The sequence below is a fragment of the Vulpes lagopus genome, chromosome 8, assembly GCF_018345385.1.
Source record: "Vulpes lagopus strain Blue_001 chromosome 8, ASM1834538v1, whole genome shotgun sequence".
NCBI lineage: Eukaryota > Metazoa > Chordata > Mammalia > Carnivora > Canidae > Vulpes > Vulpes lagopus.
The window spans coordinates 92,373,282-92,393,850 of NC_054831.1; the positions used below are offsets into that span (position 1 = coordinate 92,373,282).

At 36.6% G+C, this 20,569-nt stretch overlaps 1 protein-coding gene across 5 annotated transcripts in view; it reads right to left on the reverse strand.

The window, feature by feature from the left end:
- Positions 1 to 1,581: 1,581 nt before the first annotated feature.
- SLC38A9 (solute carrier family 38 member 9) overlaps positions 1,582 to 20,569 on the reverse strand; it is an 83,019-nt gene continuing 64,031 nt past the window's right edge. For all 5 annotated transcript variants that reach the window (XM_041766930.1, XM_041766931.1, XM_041766934.1 and 2 more), the window contains 4 exons: positions 11,085 to 11,198; positions 9,410 to 9,558; positions 3,785 to 3,874; positions 1,582 to 2,368 (listed from right to left, as the gene is read on the reverse strand). In XM_041766930.1, the coding sequence (XP_041622864.1) occupies positions 2,203 to 2,368; positions 3,785 to 3,874; positions 9,410 to 9,558; positions 11,085 to 11,198 (519 nt within the window). In that variant the 3' untranslated portion in view covers positions 1,582 to 2,202. The remainder of the gene's footprint in view (positions 2,369 to 3,784; positions 3,875 to 9,409; positions 9,559 to 11,084; positions 11,199 to 20,569) is intronic.

The window sequence follows — 20,569 nt, forward strand, 5'->3', positions numbered from 1 at the left end:
TGCTGGAATCGAATCCTGCATCAGGCTCCTCACAGGGAACCTGCTTCTCCCTCTGCTTGCGTCTGTCTTTCTCTCTCTCTGTTTCTCTCATGAATAAATAAAATCTTAAAAACAAAAACAAAAACTTTTGAGCCTGACTCCATTTACTGCATATTAATGTTTGTGAAGATGAAATAACATAATGTCTGAGGTTGGCTTTAAAATATTACAGTGGAAAAGGAAAAAAAGAACAGATGAAGCAAATACCGCTTAAGATTTATAATTACTAAATATAAGGAATGGGGATGTGGGAGGGTTATCCTATTATTTTCTCTACTTTTGAGTATGCTTGAGAATTTTCATGAAACTTTTACAAAAAGAACTTTAAGAAATACCATGATTTTTCCATACACCTGTCTATGGAATAGACAGAAGTTTTTTCTCAAAGAAATTATGGGTGGTCTGAAATTTTGGGCTCTTTACCAGGCTTTAGAAAAGACCATTTCACCTTTCTTTTCTTTTTTAAAAAAGATTTTATTTGAGAGAGAGAGAGTGAGAGACAGACAGAGGAGGGGGAGAAGGAGAAGCAGGCTCCCAGCTCAGCGGGAGGACGTGGGGCTCCATCCCAGGACCCTGGGATCATGACCTGAGCCGAAGGCAGATGCTTAACTGATTGAGCCACCCAGGTGCCCCTCACTGGTCTTTCAAAAACCATTTTGCCTGTCTTTCTCAGAAATAGAAAGTAACATAAATAAATCTACACACTATCCTAGAATGTGGAATGTGTATTAACAAAATATACTTTTAAAAAAAGATTTTATTTATTTATTCATGAAAGGCACAGAGAGATAGAGCGGCAGAGACATAGACAGAGGGAGAAGCAGGCTCCATGCAGGAAGCCCAATGTAGGACTTGATCCGCGGACTCCAGGATCACACCCTGAGCCCAAGGCAGACACTTAACCGCTGAGCCACTCAGGTGTCCCACAAAATATACTTTTTAACGTTAGCCTAAAATCAGAGAAATCTAACTTTTCAAGCTGAACATGAAGTCTATATTACATGGATGACATGGCTTTGAATTTGGGTTTAGATTTTAGTTTGAATGAAAAAGAGGAGAGTTAATTTCAAGAATCCAGATTCCCTAATCCTTTTCTCAGATCCAAAGAGATTTTTCTTATGGGGATTTAATCTCTACCCTGTCAGTTAACAAGTAAGGCAGTGGGGGTGGTGGTGGTGGTGGGGGTCCCCTTCTTGCCAAGTCTTACCTCAAAAAGGATTAGTCCTTTCCTGTGGTAAGGAAACACTTCAACCCCCTACAATATACTGCGCAGGAGGCCTCACTCTTCTGGCCCCTTCTCCATTTCCCTTTTCCCTTGTAAGGATTCATGTACCTGAGACGGTTACTTGCTTCCTATATGCTTCCCCACTGGTACTGTCATGACATCCTGTGCAATGCTAAGGGATTCAAATAGCAAAAGAGCCCTTTTGGGTGTATGGAGACAATCATATTGGTTCCTATGCAAAATCTGGCTGGGGGTGCTAGCATTTTGACCTAAATTACTAGTACTAGATTAGAAAAAAGAAGTCAGAGGCAACAAACTCTCCTAGTTTGTTTATTTTGTGTAAGTTTCATGACCAAAGAACCTCCCTACTGACATTCTTTCTTTCTCTTTTAAATAGAGATAAAGGATGCAGTTAAGAGTTCACTCTATTAACACTGATGCCATGGAGAATTCTTTTTACAAATGAGGTATTTGGTTTACTGTCCCAAACAGTACATGTTTGGATAAACTGCAGAAATGGTCTAGCAAGCAATAAAATGAAAGTGAATACACTGAAACCTAAGACAGAAATAGCATCTGGCAATAGTTGCTGTGATACCCTGAGAATCCTTACTGTAGTCAAAATAAACCTACCCACCTTATATCCATAAAAAGCAAAACCCAGCATTTTTTCGAAGGGCATACACTTCTACTCAGAAAAGACAGTGAGAATGAAGGGGTGGTAAATTTGAAAAGAGACAAAGATCATTCTTCTTGCTCCTTTCTCCACTCTAATCCAAATTACTTATTCATGGACTACTATTCCCCACCCCCCTTTTAAAATGATTTTAGGAAGACATTTAGAATTACAGCAACAATAGCATTTACAAGTGAATTTATGTGGAGCTGCTCTCAAAGTTCAAAATGCCATGAAAGATCTTGAGAAGAACTTGAGTATTTCACATAAAAAACTGAACAATCAGGTTAGCCAGGCCCAGAATGATGATGAAAATGTGAAAGATTAATTTTGGCCATGTCAGACGGTCTTCTTGGTGGAGGGATATTATATAGATGAGAGACGGATATATGAATACAAAGGCCAGGCCGCACGCTGCTCCCGAATACCTGCAAAATAAAAACTTTTTGGGTTAATATTCACCTTGCATTTTGCTTTTTCTGATTTACAGTTAAGGTTTATATAGTATAATTTAAACCCTCTTCAGTCTGATATTGCAACAAAGTTATTTTTTATTCAACTGTTGCTGACATAAAGCATTTGAGTTGAAAACATTTTACTTCCTAAGTTAATATAAAATATTATTTCCTGTTCTTCTTTATAGCATCTGCTTGACAGAGTTTTTTATTCATCTCTCCAATTTCCATAGTTCTTCTTTGTCTCCATGTTTGTGGCTATTTCCTCAGAAACATCTGGAGATAGGCTTCCTATCTTTGATCTTTTATAAACTAATTATGCATTCTGAGTTTTTGAAGGACTGCTAGCATCTGGTTAAGAATAGGAACAGATGAGTACCTCTGTGGTGTTCAGCATAATTATCAAAGATACGTCATCACTACACTGACAGAGGAACCTGAACTTTTTTCTCCCTTACCCTATCCTCAGCTTAACAGAAACTTGTAAGTCCATTATATTCAATAAGCACAAGGCAAATACTCTCTCCTTTTGTTTCAAAAAAGTAACTCAGCCCTGCGTTCTACAGGTCGAGGAAGAGAAATCAGATCATTGTAACCTCTAGGTCTTCCATGAGAATCTGAGATCACAACTTTATTCCTCATCTACTCAACCTATCACAGTATTTTTAGAGAAAGTCTAATAACTAAAGAAAAGTTTATTAAGTAAAGAGCCATCTGGGATCTAAATTCCTACCTAAACTCATACTTTATGATTGCAACTCATAGCAAAATGCCTTGAGTAGAAATGGATTAAAAAAGTTAGAACACAGCCACACTGAGATGATCCCTACTGAAAAAAGAGCAGACTGTTCCTAAATCAGAAGAGAAAATTGCACAGAAGAAAAAGACATCCCAGAAGAACTGAAGAAACAAAAATTTTTGGCCCAGATGTAAGTTCTGCTAAAATAAATTTAAATAAAAGTAAAAATAGCATAGTGGTTGTCTCTATTATTAAAAATATTTCAACTATTCTCAAACAAAAAAAAAGTTACAACACAGCCTTAACAAATATAAGTGATCTCCAGGTACTCCAAGAAGTTGTACATTATATATTAATTTTTTTTTAAATTTTGGATAAAGAGAAAAAGGTACAAAGGAAATGATGAAAAAAAGAAAAAGAGAAAGGGAAAGATGTCTAAGGGATAATGAGGCTTCTAAAATCAGGAAGAAGCAGTGCAATGGAAGAAAATGAGTACCTTAACGGAACTACATTTAAATGTTTCCAGTTTTAGGTACTCACAAAAACTTTGTACAATTAAATTAACAACAATGATGAGGACAATATCAACAAGAAAAGCATAAAAATAAAGACCCATACATGAAGGGACACAGTTCCCTTATAGGTTGTACCTTATGATTCCTCCGATGTTTGGGTAGAAACAGGCCATGATCACTCCAGCTCCCACAATAATTAGATTAAGAATCAGCACGTGGAAAATGCTAGAAGTTGAGGAGATAATTTGGAGGAAAAAATAAAAACAGGTAAATGATAACCATTAATACAAGAATAAAATTCATTATGAGTATCTTCAAAATGAGAATGTTTTAAACTTGATAATAAAATCAAAAAGCGGAGAAAAGAGAAGCCATTAATAGTAATCAATGCTGGTGATGGCATAATGACCCTGGTCCTTTTGTGCAAATATATGAATAGGTTAAGATTTGTAGGAATGGGCAGCCGGGATGGCTCAGCGATTTAGTGCCCCCTTCAGCCCAGGGTGTGATCCTGGAGATCAGGGATCGAGTCCCACATCAGTCTCCCTGCACGGAGCCTGCTTCTCCCTCTGCCTGAGTCTCTGCCTTTCTCTCTGTGTCTCTCATGAATAAATAAATAAAATCTTAAAAAAAAAAAAAGATTTGTAGGAAAGTAAACAAAAATATGAAAAAAGCTATTAACAAAGATATTTGTGGCAAAAACATAAGTATCCTAGATATACAGCAAGGTAACAATTTACTTGATGGAATATATTTAAAAATTGTTCAAGGGACACCTGGGTGGCTCAGTGGTTGAACGTTTGCCTCTGGCTCAGAACATGTTCCTGGAGTCCCACATCAGGCACCCTGCATGGAGCTTGCTTCTCCCTCTGTCTCTGCCTCACTCTCTTGGAGTCTCTCATGATTAAATAAATAAAATCTATAACTAACTAACTAACTAACTAACTAAGTATTGTTCAAAATAACTTATCCTTGTTACCTAAATAGTAAAAATCTATCTAGGCAGGTTGGAAAAAGGGTAGCTAGATTTTTACTACACAAGAAAATCTGAAAACATTTGAAAAAATATCAGAAGGAAATATACTGAAAAGGCAGCAGTGATTGTGCTGATTTGGCATTTGGAATAATTTTTCCTGTTTTCTGTATTTCACAATCTATATTTTACAATATTTTTTGTATTTTACTTTTATAATTAGGAAACTAAATTATATTAAGGGAAAGGCAGGTTTTCATTTTCCAGATTCACCCACTTAAAGATATTCAGTGTTTACCATAAATAGAAAAATAAAGTACATAAAATTTGATGCTCAAGAAATAACTCCATTTCCCAAAAAAGATGATTCTTAAAAGCCAAATTTACACATCAAAGCAATCTTGTGAGCCCAAGTTATCAGAGGGCAATTAATCCCAGATAAAGATTACAGAGAGAACAAAAATGAGGTAAATTATTTACACAAATAAGTAGTCATACATTCTGATGAATTACAAAGATATTTAGGCTTCCAGATCTTGCTATTTATCCAGAAACTCAACTTTAAAATTACTCCAGAGCTTTGAGACAATGGCTGGGCCTCTGTTATTTCTATGTCATAAAAGGAAACGACTTTGTGTATTTTCCAAAGAAGTGGTTCTCATAGTATAACCACAAACCCCAGGGAAGGTCCCAATACCCTTTTAGGAAGTCACTGAGGTAAAGATTAATTTCAAATCATAAAAGACATTACTTGCTTTGCAAAAGCAATTGTGGGTAAAACTGCTGGCCCCTTAGCATAGCTAGAGGCAGCTGCACCTCTATGTATTTTTTACTGTATGCCTTACTGCCAAACACTCTCAAAAACATAGACCTTCAGAGAAAAGTAAAAAATATTAGTTTTACTAAATCTCATGCTTTGAATACACATCTTTTTTTACTATTCTGTGTGATCAATTAGGAAGTATATAATACAGTATATCTGCTATCCAGTGAAGTATAATGGTTATCTTGAGGAAAAGTACTTGTGCAAGTGAGCAGGGAGCAACCTAGCCCTTTTTTCCCCAAGGAATGCTATTTTTTTTAAAGATTTATTTATTTATTTATTCAGAGAGAGAGAGAGAGGAGGAGACACAGAGGGAGAAGCAGGCTCCATGCAGGCAGCCTGATGTGGGACTCGATCCCGGGTCCCTAGGATCACATCCCAGGCTGCAGGTGGCGCTAAACTGCTGCGCCACCGGGGCTGCCCCAAGCAATGCTATTTTTACTTGAAAGACAGACAAACTGTGGTTCTTCAGACTTGGGTACTTGACAAGACTTAAAAAAAAAATTATTTATTCATGAGAGAGAGAGAGAGAGAGAGAGAGAGGCAGAGACATAGGCAGAGGGAGAAGTGGGCTCTTTGCAGGAGCCCAATGCGGGACTCGATCCTGAATTCTGGGATCAGCACCTGAGCCAAAGGCAGCAACCTAACTGCTGAGCCACACAGGTATCCTGACTTTTTTTTTTTTTTTTTAATGAGTGATTATGAGTTTTTGTCACTTCAAGGAAGGTATGTGTGGCCAATGATAAAATTTGAGTTTTCAAGTAAAAACTAGAGTTTTGGATGACACATTTGCCACTCTGAGCTTGACAGTTTTCCAGTATTTAACAGCTTCTATAATGAAACTGGTTGGTTGGAACAGCTGGGTGGCTCAGAGGTTGAGCGTCTGCCTTCAGCTGAGGGCCTCATCCTGGATTCCCGGGATTGAGTCCCGCGTCGGCTACTTGCATGGAGCCTGCTTCTCCTCCCTCTGCCTGTGTCTCTGCCTCTCTTTCTGTGTCTCTCATGAGTAAATAAATAAAATCTTAAAAAAAAAAAAAAAACTGGTTGGCAATATGAATGTGGGTTTTGATATTATATAATGAAGTGTGTCAACATTTGGAAGCCCTGCAGAACTCAGTGAAATGTTATTTTTCAAATGATTAAACATGATATAAAAACGATAGGTAAAGGATCTAAAGTATAAGACAGACCAGTAGGTTTTAATATCAGTGAGTTGCTGATTCAACTAACTTACAAGAAACTACCACTTGTTAAGGTTCAGCAGAGTATCAAATATCCATAACAACTTGAAAAGGCCATTAAATAAAAACTTTATTAATTGAAGTTTTTTAATTTAAAAAACTCCCTTTTAAATTAAATAACATACTACAACAGACTGAATGCAGAAGATAGGGGAATCCAATAATCTACTAGCAAAGCAGGTATTAAAAAGAGTTTGAAAATGTTGGGGTGCCCAGCTGGCTCATTGGAAGAGCTTCAACCCTTAATCTCAGGGTCATGAGTTCAAGCTCCAAATGGGGTGTGGAAATTACTTAAATAAATACAACCTAAGAGATGTCTGGGTGGCTTAGTGGTTGAGCATCTGCCTTCCACTCAGGGCATGATCCCGGGTCCTGGGATCCAGTCCCACATTGGGCTCCCCACAGGGAGCCTGCTTCTCCCTCTGCCTGTGTCTCTGCCTTTCTCTCTGTCTCTCATGAATGTATACAATTTTAAATTAATTAATTAATTAAAAAAAACTTAAAAAGTTTTGAAAATGTAAAAAGTTTTTTTGAAACAATTATTTTTCATTAAGTAGGTCATTTTTATAGTTAAAAATAGAGCTGTCTTACGACTCAGCAATTGCACTGCTGGGGATTTACCCCAAAGATACAGATGCAGTGAAAAGCCAGAACACCTGCACCCCAATGTTTATATCAGCAATGTCCACAATAGCCAAACTGCGGAAGGAGCCTCGGTGTCCATCAAAAGATGAATGGATAAAGAAGCTGTGGTATATGTATACAATGGAATATTACTCAGCCATTAGAAATAACAAATACCCACCATTTACTTCGATGTGGATGGAACTAGAGGATATTATGCTGAATGAAGTAAGTCAATCGGAGAAGGACAAACATTATATGGTCTCATTCATTTGGGGAATATAAAAAATAGTGAAAGGGAATAAAGGGGAAAGGAGTGAAAATATCAGTGAGGATGACAGAACATGAGAGACTCCTAATTCTGGGAAACAAACAAGGGGTAGTGGAAAGGGAGGTGGGCAGAGGGTTGTGGTGACTGGGTGACAGGCACTGAGGGGGGCACTTGATGGGATGAGCACTGGGTGATATGCTATATGTTGGCAAATTGAACTCCAATTGAAAAAAATTTGTTATTTTTTTTTTAATTTTTTATTTATTTATGATAGGAACACAGTGAGAGAGAGAGGCAGAGACACAGGCAGAGGGAGAAGCAGGCTCCATGCACCGGGAGCCTGACGTGGGATTCGATCCCGGATCTCCAGGATCGCGCCCTGGGCCAAAGGCAGGCGCCAAACCGCTGCGCCACCCAGGGATCCCAAATTTGTTATTTTTAAACAAGTAATGGTTTTATTATTGTTTTTTAAATAAGTTAATTAATATTTTAAAAATTCTGCTTTAATTTTTCATGTTAAATATTAATAGATATAACCCACATAAACTAAAGTTTATGGGAGTTCTCAATAAACTTTAAGAGTATAAAGGAAGTGCTGAGCCCAAAAATGTATGCTCCGAAATATGCAGTCCAGTAGAGCACTTGTAACTGTAGGACAAATGATAGTATGCTATTATATAGTATGTTGGTGGTAAAGAAAGAAATGTAATGTGAACACAAAAGGGAACTTCCAGATTATTTCCAAGAGGAAAAAGCACTCTAAGAGCCACCATTATGCAAAATAATAGCAGAAAACAGGAATAATTCATTTACCCAGAATTTTTTCATCTACGACTTCACTGTATTTATTTTATTTTGGTGAATGTCAATACAACACAGGGCATAAATACAACAGGAATTTTATATGCACTAAACTCCAGTCTTCCAGATGAACAATGTTATAACTGTAGGTGTTGCTACTGTCCATGTTAGAGGAGGTACCTCTTGACTTTTGCTTTTACAAGTTTTTGGTTTTTAAATCAACATATTTATAGTAATTATTTACTTAATGAGGGAACAGACTGCATTGGTTCACTTCAAAGAAGAACTGATTTTTATCCAAAAGTTCTCTTCATTTGAGACCATTTATTTCAAGTAAAATAGGTTAGGACTGGGTACTTTTTAGTAGGGTGAATTTATATTAAAATTTAATGTTAGAGTAGGAGTTAACCAGGAATCCAAAATGAAGTTACAGGGAAACCCTGAAGCAATATATGGAAATTTCTCTTAGATTAGGGTAAATAATTTGAATAGATTTTAAAAAGGACTCAAAACTGCCCCATCATCAGTAAGATTAAAATATACAGCAGTAGCTATAGAAGCAAATAGAAATTTAAACTTGCTACATTTCTTACCTTCAATTCTAAACAACCATGATTTAAGTAAAAATGCATGAATGTTAATAAATATACAAGTATATATTGATAACCAATAATTAAAATAAAAGTGTTGCTTCTCATTAGCCATACATTGCTAATACAAGTAACTATATTCTATTAACTTCTTGGCAATGTGTGGATTTATGGCAAACAGATCATATGATAAATATAACTGGTATGAGAGCTAACATGACTATACCAGCAGGAATTAACTTTAAATCATTCTAGATGAGGAAGCGGCTTCTAATTTTACAGCTCTTCAGGGAAAAGGACACCTGTGATCTATCCTTAGTAACCGTTTTCATCAGGCAAATTTTTACAGCAAAAGGATCAGTCACATTTTAAACTGACCTGTTTGCACAGTCATTTGTTGCTTGGCACATCTTGCTGGTCAAGAGAAGAGCCCTTACCTAGGATAAATGTCACCGAAGACATGGCCCAGTAGCTGAACACGAGCCAAATAGCCAAGGAGTGGGTATACAGTCATCATCTGGAACAGCAGGAATATCCTTGCAATGAATGACAGGATGTCACTGCTGGGGAAGTTGTCTAAAAAATTCTAATCGAAGAAAGATAATGAAGTAATGTTAAAAATCAATTCAGTGTACACAAATTTATAAAATAGAATGTCTTTTGCTCATTTGGAACACAGATGCCACTCAAATTGTGGTTTGTGGACCGATACTCATCTACAAACTGTTTACTATTATTTTCAATAAGCTAAGTACAGAAATTGAAATAAGTGTTTAGAAACTTTTTTACAAAAGTATTGGCCTGCAATTGATTTGACATTGAAACAATGACAAAGGAAACTTTGCCCTTCACAGTCTCAAAAACAATGCTCTGTAAGGTACAAGCATACATTTAATACATTTAGATGGCTAATTTAATTTAATGCTATTTGATCCTCACTAGTTCCCTTGCTTTTCCTCCCTTGAAGCATCATAATACTTTCAAATTACAGATTATAGAATAATGTGAGAATATCGCCTAGAATCATTATTATTTATAGCTTATAACTAAGAAGAAAAGGATTTCTATTTTCTTTGATGATTTTCTCCATTTTAGTTTGGCATCTAAAAGAAAAGTTAATTACTCAGAGTTTTTTCATTTCCTTTCAAATGTGAATACCATAGATATTCCTATTCCCAAGGGAGTGGGTTTTATATGGGATTGTTTGCATGAGGGGAATTTTCAATGAACATCTGCCTGCCAAAGAACTTCTGGAATCATAGAAATCAAGAGAAGAACATTTCAAGCTATCATAACAGTAATAATTCAAACTTATTTCTCTTACAAGGATGAGAACATTACTAATATTAATATGCTGAAATAACTCTTATAATTCATCCCTGATAAATCATACAGTATATTCTACTACACTATTAGAGAAATTTCTTCTGACTAGAGAGAAACTCATCTGTAAAATACTATTTTTGTGGGAAATTTTGTCAGTCACATTACACTAGAAATTGTACTATTCCCAAGGTTATGATGGGTCAAATCAAAGAACATACTACTTGTGTAACCTTTTTTGTAAAATCTTTTCTTCTATTCTTTCCATCTCTCCCTTGGTTTTTAACAGCCACATAATCTTTTACTGCCTGCTGTACTGTACAAAAATGAATGAGACCTATCATTTAGAACTGATGAGTGAAGACATCAGATAATCCAGGACATTTCAGGATCTGCGCTTTGGAAAATAAGGAGGCTGATGTATCCTCAGTGGAGGTTTTATAAATTCATGAATAGCACTAGTAACAGTTTTCCAAACAAAGAGAAATACTATGCACATAATAGAAATGATCTATTCTGAGTACCACAAGGGGCCAGCAAGTAGAGTATGCTTTCTTGAGAGTCTCTTTAAAAATCTGTGGTATATGTATTACACTGTTTAATGGAGTAAGAAACTGAAGTTTAGAAAGGATGGTGAAGGTGCCTAAATGTTCACATGCAGAGTAAACAGTAGAGATGGTATTCAAACCCAGGTCTATCTGGTATTATAACTTACTACTATTTCACCTCAGCTGCTTTGCAGATATGAAGGTGTAAACAATCATAAAAAGAGAGTACCTAGGGCCTTACCTGCTCTATGCAATCTTTGGTTAATGGTGGTGAAGGAAATGAAGCAAAAACCAGGACTCCAATATAGAGGTAAGTTAATGTCACCAGCATATAAGCAATGGATAAGTCCCTCACCTGTATAGAGAACAAAATTACAATACTGAATAAATTTGCATTTAAATCTGCCTAAATTGACTAAATAAGAAAATTGACAAATTCAAGATTAATCTTTTGGCTGCGTGTGGTTTTATGTACATGCCTTCTAGGTATCCAATCTCTTCACAGAAAGTAGATAAAACAAAATTCATGTACTTTATAGTCTGATGATTTATTTTTATTGATTTATTTATTATTGTTTTGGAGCATGTAGACTAAACTACCCTTTGGCAGATTTAGTATATTAACATAAATGGCACCTTAACAAAAAATTATGACTAATTTCTAAAGTAATTTATTCACCAAATTATAAAACATTTGACTAAAAACAATAAAGCTGAGATGCCTGGGTGGCTCAGGGGTTGAGCATCTGCCTTTGGCTCAGGGCACGATCCTGGAGTTCTGGGATCAAGTTCCACATCGGGCTCCTGCAGACAGCCTGCTTCTCCCTCTGTCTATGTCTCTGCCTCTCTGTCTCTCATGAATAAATAAATAAAATCTTAAATAAATAAATAAAAATAATAAAGCTAAGGGACAACAAGAAAGCAAAACCAAACCACCTTCAGTATGATCTACAGAATTAAAAAAATTTTCTTTTAGAAAGGTGACTTTGTTAAACCATCAAAGCATGCCTGGGCTGAAAGAAACTGGCACATGTTAAAATATATTTAATAAAGAAGGAAAGCTAGTTAAAGGGCAGACAGTAAACAGGTATCACAGACAAGCTTAAACCTAAACAGTAAACAAAAGGAAATCAAAAAGGCAGCTGTTCAAACAGCTGCACAATGTTATTGGAATCAGTAAACAAATGCAGCACATTAAATCAAGTGGGTTGCTTTCTTCCACTGCTGTTCCCACCCTCCTGACCTCCTACCCTCATGCAAAGGAAAATGCTCCAAGATATTTAATGCAGCCAGCTGTCAGATCCAAACAGAACAGATCCCACGGGTCACAAATCTGGTCTCCATCATCACTAAAGTTACAGCCAAACAATTCAACACAACTAAATTATGGCAATAAGCCTATTCATCTTTCATTTTAAACACAAATTACTTTGAAAGCTAAGAAAACAGATAAGGAAAAAATTATAGACAATTCTACTTTTAGCTTGATAACACAATAAGGAAAGTGGACATTTGGCATTAGGGAACATAACTGATTTTTTTTTGACAACTCTTCTTAAATAAGCTAAGAGCAGAAAGTTATAAACTAAAATGTTGATAAATTTACTTAAAAAGCAAGTTAACAAGCTATGAGAAATCCTGAGGTTAGGTCTAAATAGACAATCAGCTTGAAAACAAACCAGGGATCCCATACCCCGAATTACATAGTGGACAGGTCTATGATGCCACAGGAAGTTGGATTATGCAGGTTGGTTCTTGCACTCTCAAAGAGCTTCTAGTTGTTTAGGGCTGAAGGAGAGGCTGACCAAAACTCCAGGGGGATTTCAAAGTCTTTCCTCTTTATTCTGTGAAGCTGAGGCCCCATTTCAGGCTAGACTTCAGTCATGTCCTATGGTCTTGTATAGAACGAACAGAAATGAAAGAGGCAACTATACCTTTCATATCAAAGAGTAGTAGTCTTCCATTATGAAGTTTAAAAGTCATTCTACCTTCAACCTACTCAGTGTCACTCAAAAACACAGGTAGTCTTATAAAATGCAAAATCTTGGGAGGTTAAAGCAGCTGTGTCAGAGACAGCAATACATAAAGTGGCACAGCTACCATTTCATGGACAGTCTTTAGCACCTGATTATTTTGGTCAGGTTTTCTGCAAAGATGTGTACCTTAGTAGACTTTGGGAAAGTCTGATGAAGATGATAAGGCTAAGATGCAAGGGCTTCCCTGACAAATCAGTTTTCCCGTTCTTATAGCACTGTATGCATATCTGAAATAATAGCATCTACTACAGTGTATTATAGTTATTAGTTTTTTTATATAGTTTTTATTATAAAAGTAATCTATGTTAATGAATGAAAGATCTCAAGTAGAAAAAAATTGTCCCTCAACATCCAAAACGTAGCCAAGGTTAATAGTTCTTGTATCATGTTAGTATTTTAATTTTTCTAAGTTGGTTCATACGACTAGACTATGAGATCCTTGAGCACAAAGACACAGTCTTTTTTATCTTTATATCTTCAATACCCAGGACAACACCTGGAACAGAGGAGGAACCTTGTAAATGTAGAGAAAAAATAATAACCACACTGGTTATAGTTAGTAGTCAGTTATTATACTGGCTAGGTGCTAGGCTTGCACTAAGCACTTAACACATATAATCTCATTAAATACAGGTGCATTAATTTTCTTCCTTTTGTAAATAAGTAAAATAGTACAGCAAGATTACAAAACTTGTTCATGGTTACAGACTAAGTAGCTGGAAAAGTCAGTATTCAAACCAAAGATGTTATGGCTCCAAATTGCATGCCCTTGGGCAGTGCTGGTGGCTCAGTGGTTTAGCGCCCAGAGCCCGATCCTGGAGACCCAGAATCGAGTCCCACGTCGGGGTCCCTGCATGGAGCCTGCTTCCCCCTTTGCCTGTGTCTCTGCCTCTTTCTCTCTCACGAATAGAAAAAAAAAATTGCATGCCCTCAGCTATTATAATGGAGAAATGATCAGTCTTCAATGCATTTGTATCACAGTTAATAAACAATTAAGAAAACAAGGATAAAGAGGTAATAAATTAGGAGAAATAAAGGATACAACAGATTATACATACAGATGCAAGAGAAATACTAAAATCAGAAGTTTTATTTTATAGTATTTTACACGTACATACAATACACCTAGGTCAAGAGCTGCATTGTTTTCATCTGAAACTACTCTACTGAACAGAAAATATGTTTTAATGTGAAAGCAGCTGAGGTTTAGCAAGATCCTGGGAAACATGCCACCTATGAATACCATGCGCACATGTGCGTTTTGCTCTTCTCTGGCTTGAATACAAGCCATCACTGTACTAGGCCTAGAGATAAAGCCTCTTAAAAGCCCATTTAATGGAAAAGGGAGGAAAAAAAAAAAAAAGGTATCTTTTAGATGAATCTCAAAAGTAAAAAATATACTTAAAAAGAGGTACAAATGACAATATGAATCCTACACATTAGGTAATCTACTCTGCCTTATGAATAAGCAACGGTTGGCAGGATGATGGGAGGGATGCCACCTTAGAATGAGGACTAGCTTTACCAGGGGGCACAAGTGGTGCTAGAAGCACATTCTGCTTCTCGAATATGGCTTATAATTTATCCCATATACTACTCGTAGTGGAAATACTATCCAGTGGAGCATATACTAATAAAAATGACAGAAACTGACCACATCAACCTACCCTCGCATGTACATGAAAACTCCTGATGATGTGTAGTTAAGAAAACTATATGGATTCATATGAGGAAGCAAAAAGTAAATAACAAATTACGATATAATGCATATCGTTTTTAAAGAAGTAACAGAGTGTGAAACTAATAAAGACAGAAAAACAGAACAAAAAAGTAGTATAGGTTCTAATTCAAACATGATGAGGAAATATCAAGAGGTTAGTCCACATATCCAGGGTCATTTCCTGGATGGTTAGAGACTATATCCTCCAACGACAAAGAATGGGTTGGATGATCTTCAACTCTACAACTTTTCTTTTTTTTTTTGTGGTAATGTATGCCATACTAAGGAATAGAAATTATATCCCATTTGGTGACACTTAAAAAAATTATGGTTACTGAAAAAAAAAACCAACCATGAATTTAAGCTGAACAAACCTGGAAAGTCTGATCATTACACCTGTGTAGGAGCCACATTATTTCTTCCCTCACAAATGTCTTTAGATCCAATTGTAGTTTACACAGAAGAAAATGAGGCCTTGTTATCTTTTTTGTCTTCTCTACTGTCAAACCTTTGTTCACTGAACTCTGAACGACTAACACAACATTAAATTCAGAGTCCTTGGGCAGCCCAGTGGCTCAGCAGTTTAGCACAGCCTTCAGTCCAGGGCCTGATCCTAGAGACCTGGAATCCAGTCCCACGTTGGGCTCCCTGCATGGAGCCTGATTCTCCCTCTGCCTGTGTCTCTGCCTCTCTCTTTCTCTCTCTCTCTCTCTCTCCCTCTCTCTCCCTCCCTCTCATGAATAAATAAAATCTTAAAAAAAAAATTCAGAGTCCTTGACAAGCTTCACAATTTCTGACTTAAATCTCAAGAAAATATTATATTAACAGGACTTCTATGAGTCAAATTACTACAAAACCTGCTGAAAAGTATAATCATTAAATAAATCAAATGATAATTTTTTTCTCAGAAAATAGTATCCATTTTCCATATAATTTATGCAAATATATAATAATTTGCCATATAAATAATTTTCCATATAAATAATTTCCATTTATATGGAAATAAGTAATTTCCATATAATTTATGCAAATATATAAGCCAATTTCAGTATAATCAAAAGGAGAGTTTATGTATTTACATGTATTTAAAGGTTTAGAATTTTGTTGGAACAAAGTACTTCATAAATGGTAGTTACTAAAATTTTAAGAAGTTAACATGAAGTCTAACTGATTTTTTGAAAGACTATATTTAGTATCCTAGTTTCAATTAAGATAATAAGAAACCATCATCTATTTAAACTTTCAAGCTTCTGTTTTAAAAATATTTCCCACAAAAGACAAAAGTTGAGTCAAATTTTATCAACTGAATCTTACATACTAGTTCAACAAAGTGATAGTCCCAAATCAGAGCAGAAACAGGCACCCATTTTATGGTATTTACATATAAAAAACAGATTTCAAGGTCCAGTGAGTGTCCTAGTAAGAAAGACAAAGAATCTTCCTGCAACCCTTGGGAGAGCATGAACTGAAATTTCTATCCCTACATGCAGTCTTGAGCTTCTCCCACTGGGGAATGCACACCTCCAGATATACTGGTGTGCATTTCCAAAAAAGTGATTCTACTTACAAGTTTTAGGAAGCACAAAGTTAAGGAGAGGCCATCCTCTGTTTTCATAGTAGTATGAGACTAAAACTGTCTGGACACTTCTTTGAGGGAGAGATGTGGTGGCAGCCACAGCACAGCTGGGATCTACTTGCTCCTGCCTTACTGCTGTTTGCTCTCACCAGGGAACAAGTTGGTCAGAAAGCTCTGCACTACAGCCATGGCTTACAGATACCAGAAAGACTCCCGTAAGATCCAAGGCGGGGATTCACTAAATGTAAATTCCCTGGAAAATCTGTGTGCTGTCTTGATCAGAGGCAGAAAGGAAAGTAATACTAAAAGTAAAAGAACCAGTTTGGAAGCCCACCAAGACTCAGAAGCACTACAAGAAAAATTCCTTAGGCTGAAGGTACAAAGATTCCTAAGATTTTCCAAAGCTGGCTCCTGACAAGGATCCATAAACCACTAACTGACATGCATAGTCCTTCAGAGATTATTAAGTAGATTATTTCCATCGGTATCGAACAGTTGAAGTCACTATTGTAGATATTATTGTAGATACTTAGACCAACTATTTCAATAAATTATCAGTTGTTTAAAAAAATGTGTGAAGTGTTCATAATAATCTATGAGAAAAATTATGGTTGCTGACGCTCTAACAATTTTTGTCAAAACATGAAAAACTCTGACAGTTACATATGTAAAAGGAAAGGAAAAAATAGTAAAAGTACTGTTTATTTAGTATACTATTTTTAAAAAAGATTTTTAAATTTATTTATCTGAGAGGAAAAGAGCAAGCAAGTGAGCAAGCCAGAGCACAAGCATGGAGGAGGTTAAGGAGGAGGAGCAGACTCCCCGCTGAGCAGGGAGTTGCTGCAAGGCTCCATCCCAGGACCTTGGGATCATGACCTGAGCCCTAGGCAGATGCTTAGCCAACTGAGCCACTCAGGCACCCTTAATATACTATCAGGAAACATCAGAAACATTGAGAATTAAAGTGTTTTATTTATTTGTAAAAACTTACCAAAGGCACTTTAAATTGTTTCCTCCTTCTCATGGTATAATTACAATACAGAGCAAGCATCTTTTCCATGTCATAATGAACTGTCATATTCTTTTCTTCTAAATTTGCACCAGCTTCCACTACTTCATCCATTGTGCCTTCTCAGTTGTGAAGTATTTCTCAGAATTCTTTCAATGTGAAGTTTTCTGACATTGCCACTTTCTCAGGGACAATTTCATTCTCATCGCAACCACTTTCTTCATTCATGTTGATAAACTCATCTTCCCCAGGTTCCTCTGGCTGCACAGATGTCTTGAATATCTGCCTTTCCAGAAGCAGATGTCTCTTTTATGACCCATTTAAGTTTCATTCAAATTTCATTCCCAGCAATATCACTTTTTGTTTCATTAATGCACTTTCACCTTTATTTGCCAATTCTCTTTCTTGATTTTCCATTTTTGTAAAATATCATGTGGATTTACCACCAGGTAAGAATGAAGCAACTCAACTATTCACTTGGCTGTCCATGTATAAAGTGAATAACAGATGTCTAATGACCAATCACTGACACTTTCAAAGAAGTGATGTGATTGGTAACAGATCATGATATAGGTCTGTTATCTATGTGGTGACTTGTGAGTCGAAGGGCAGGTAACTATTACTTTATGTAAGTACTCAAAGTTCAAATTCTGTGGAAACTAGAATTTAAACCATACTGTTAGGGAGACTGAGGTAATTTAAACCACAGTAACTTCAAGTATAGGAAATGTGCAAAGTGAGGTCTGCCTGTGATTTAACTCATTACTTTAAGACCCTTCTACTAAGATAAACTAATTTATAGTACAATAAAAATGTACATGCATGGTTAAGATGAAATATGAGACTTCAATGAAATTGTGTTCTTCACCTGCAGATTCCCACGTGTACAAGGTGTTCTGTCATTAGGCGACTTTAGTGGTAAGGGTACACGGTGGCTCAGTGGTTGAGTGTCTGCCTTTGGCTCAGGTCGTGATCCTGGGGTCCCGGGATCAAGTCCTGCACCGGGCTCCCCATGGGGAGCCTGCTTCTCCCTCTGCCTATGTCTCTGCCTCTCTCTGTGTGTCTCTCATGAATAAAGAATTAAAATCTTAAAAAAACAAAAACAAAAACAAAAAAAACCAAGGGAGACTTTAATGGTAAAGTTTGAGAAGCAGAGCCTTATGGATAGAATGATCCAATACATGAGACTCCTACCTCACAAAGTGGGTTTCTGAGGCACTTGGTCTAAGCTGGCCTAAGAAAAGAGTTGATCAGTGTAGACAGGGTGACTTAGACTGCACCAAGGAATACATTTTTTTTATAAGGAATATATTATTGAGATATGCATTATTTCTTGTGAAGATGAAGCAGATATTTGGTACATACCTTTCTAAACTTCCTAAAATTTGGGAGTAGGTAGCTTTTTCAAGGGACAATGAGTCAGGCAACTTGTGAAGGAGGAAGGGGTTTAAAAGTATAGAGTTTTGGGGCATCTGGGTAGCTCAATCAGTTAAGTGTCTGCCTTTGGCTGAGGTCATGATATCTGGGTTCTGGAATCGAGCCTCTCACTCAGCTTCCTGCTCAGCAGGCAATCTGCTTCTTTTTTTCTTTTTTCCTTTTTTCTTTCTTTTCTTTCTTTCTTTTTCTTTCTTCTTTTTCTCTTTCTTTCTTTCTTTCTTTCTTTCTTTCTTTCTCTCTCTCTCTCTCTCTCCCCCCCTTTCCTCCCCACCTCTCGTTCTCTCTCAAATAAATAAATAAATCTTAAAAAAAAAAGGTACAGAGCTTTATTTATTTACTTTTAAGGATTTTATTTATTCATGAGAGACACAGAGAGAGGGGCAGAGACATAGACAGAGGAAGAAGCAGTCTCCTCACAGGGAGCCTGATGTGGGACTCAATCCCTGGACTTGGGATCACACCCTGAGCAGAAGGCAGATGCTCAACCACTGAGCCATCCAGGCGTTGCTAGAGCTTTAAAAGTATATGCTCAATTTTCCCTTACATCCCAAAGTTCCAAATGCTTATTACTTAGGATAAACAAAACATTTCCAAAAACTAAATCTAAGGGTGCCTGGGTGGCTCACTCTGTTAAGTGTCTGACTTCCTCTCAGGTCATTACCTCAGAGTCCCAGGATCGAGCCCCACATCATCAAGCTCTTTGGTCAGCAGGAAGTCTGCTTATCCATCTCCCTTTGCCCCTCTCCAGGGTTGTGCTCCGTGTCTCAAATAAATAAATAATCATAAAACAAAAACAAACACCAAACTAAATCTAAAGTGGGAAGGAAGATAAGAACTCTAAAAGTAAAAAACAAAAAAAAACCTCTACAAGTAAATTGTGCCTAAGAATAGGTATAGCAAATGATGAGAACTATTTTTTTTTCTTTCTAAAAGATGTTTAATTTATTCATGAGTGACACAGAGAGAGGCAGAGGCATAGGCAGAGTAAGAAGCAGGCTCCCTGTGGGGAGACTGATGCAGGACTTGATCCCAGGACCCTAGGATCACGACCTGAGCCAAAGGCAGATGCTCAACCACTGAGCCACACAGGTGCCCAAATGATGAGAACTTAATTCTTACGTTTTCCAAAAGCCATGGCAAAAATATGAACCCTTGGTGAAAAGGCAGTTTTAAAATTAAAATCTAGGGACGCCTGGGTGGATCACCAAGTTAGAGCCCGGAAAATGCAGATTAACTCAATTCTTACTCCATTCACAGGTAATGTGCAAGATGTGTTACCAGGCAACAGTAAACATGAAAATGGTAGTTTAACTTATAGTCTTGCCCCAATTTGAGAGCTAAATTCCTTCTCCTCAGAAGGATTTTTGTCTTTCTAATGACTCTGCCAAACATTAGTTGAAGTCTTCTCAGAATCCCCAGGCATAGTGAATTCTTCTTCTTTTGTATTTCAGTAACAAATGTGTAGATCTCTATTAGAACATCACTATAATTTTCATTTATATGGTTAGAAGTCATCAAACTGAATTTGAAATCTGCAGAGAAGGCCACAGGTCACTGGTTAATCTCTGCTTGCTCTGGGTTCAGTTCACTCTTCTTTCTCTGTATCTTAAGGTAGAAGGTTAGGTTACTGGTTTGAGATCTTCCTTTTTAATGTAGGTATTTACAGCTATAAATTTCCCTTTAACACTGCTTTAGCTGCATCTCTTAAATTCTGGTATGTTGTGTCTTCATTTTCAAGAATTTCAAAGTATTTTCTGATTTTTCTTGTGATTTCTTCTTTGACTCACTGCTTAGTTAGGAGGCTGTTATTTAATTTTCATGTATTTGTCAATTTTCCAAATTTCTTTGTTAGTGATTTTTAAATTCACTTTACTGTGGTCAAAGAACATACTTGGTATGATTTCAATCCTTTTTACTTTATTGAGATTTATTCAATTTCCTAGCATAT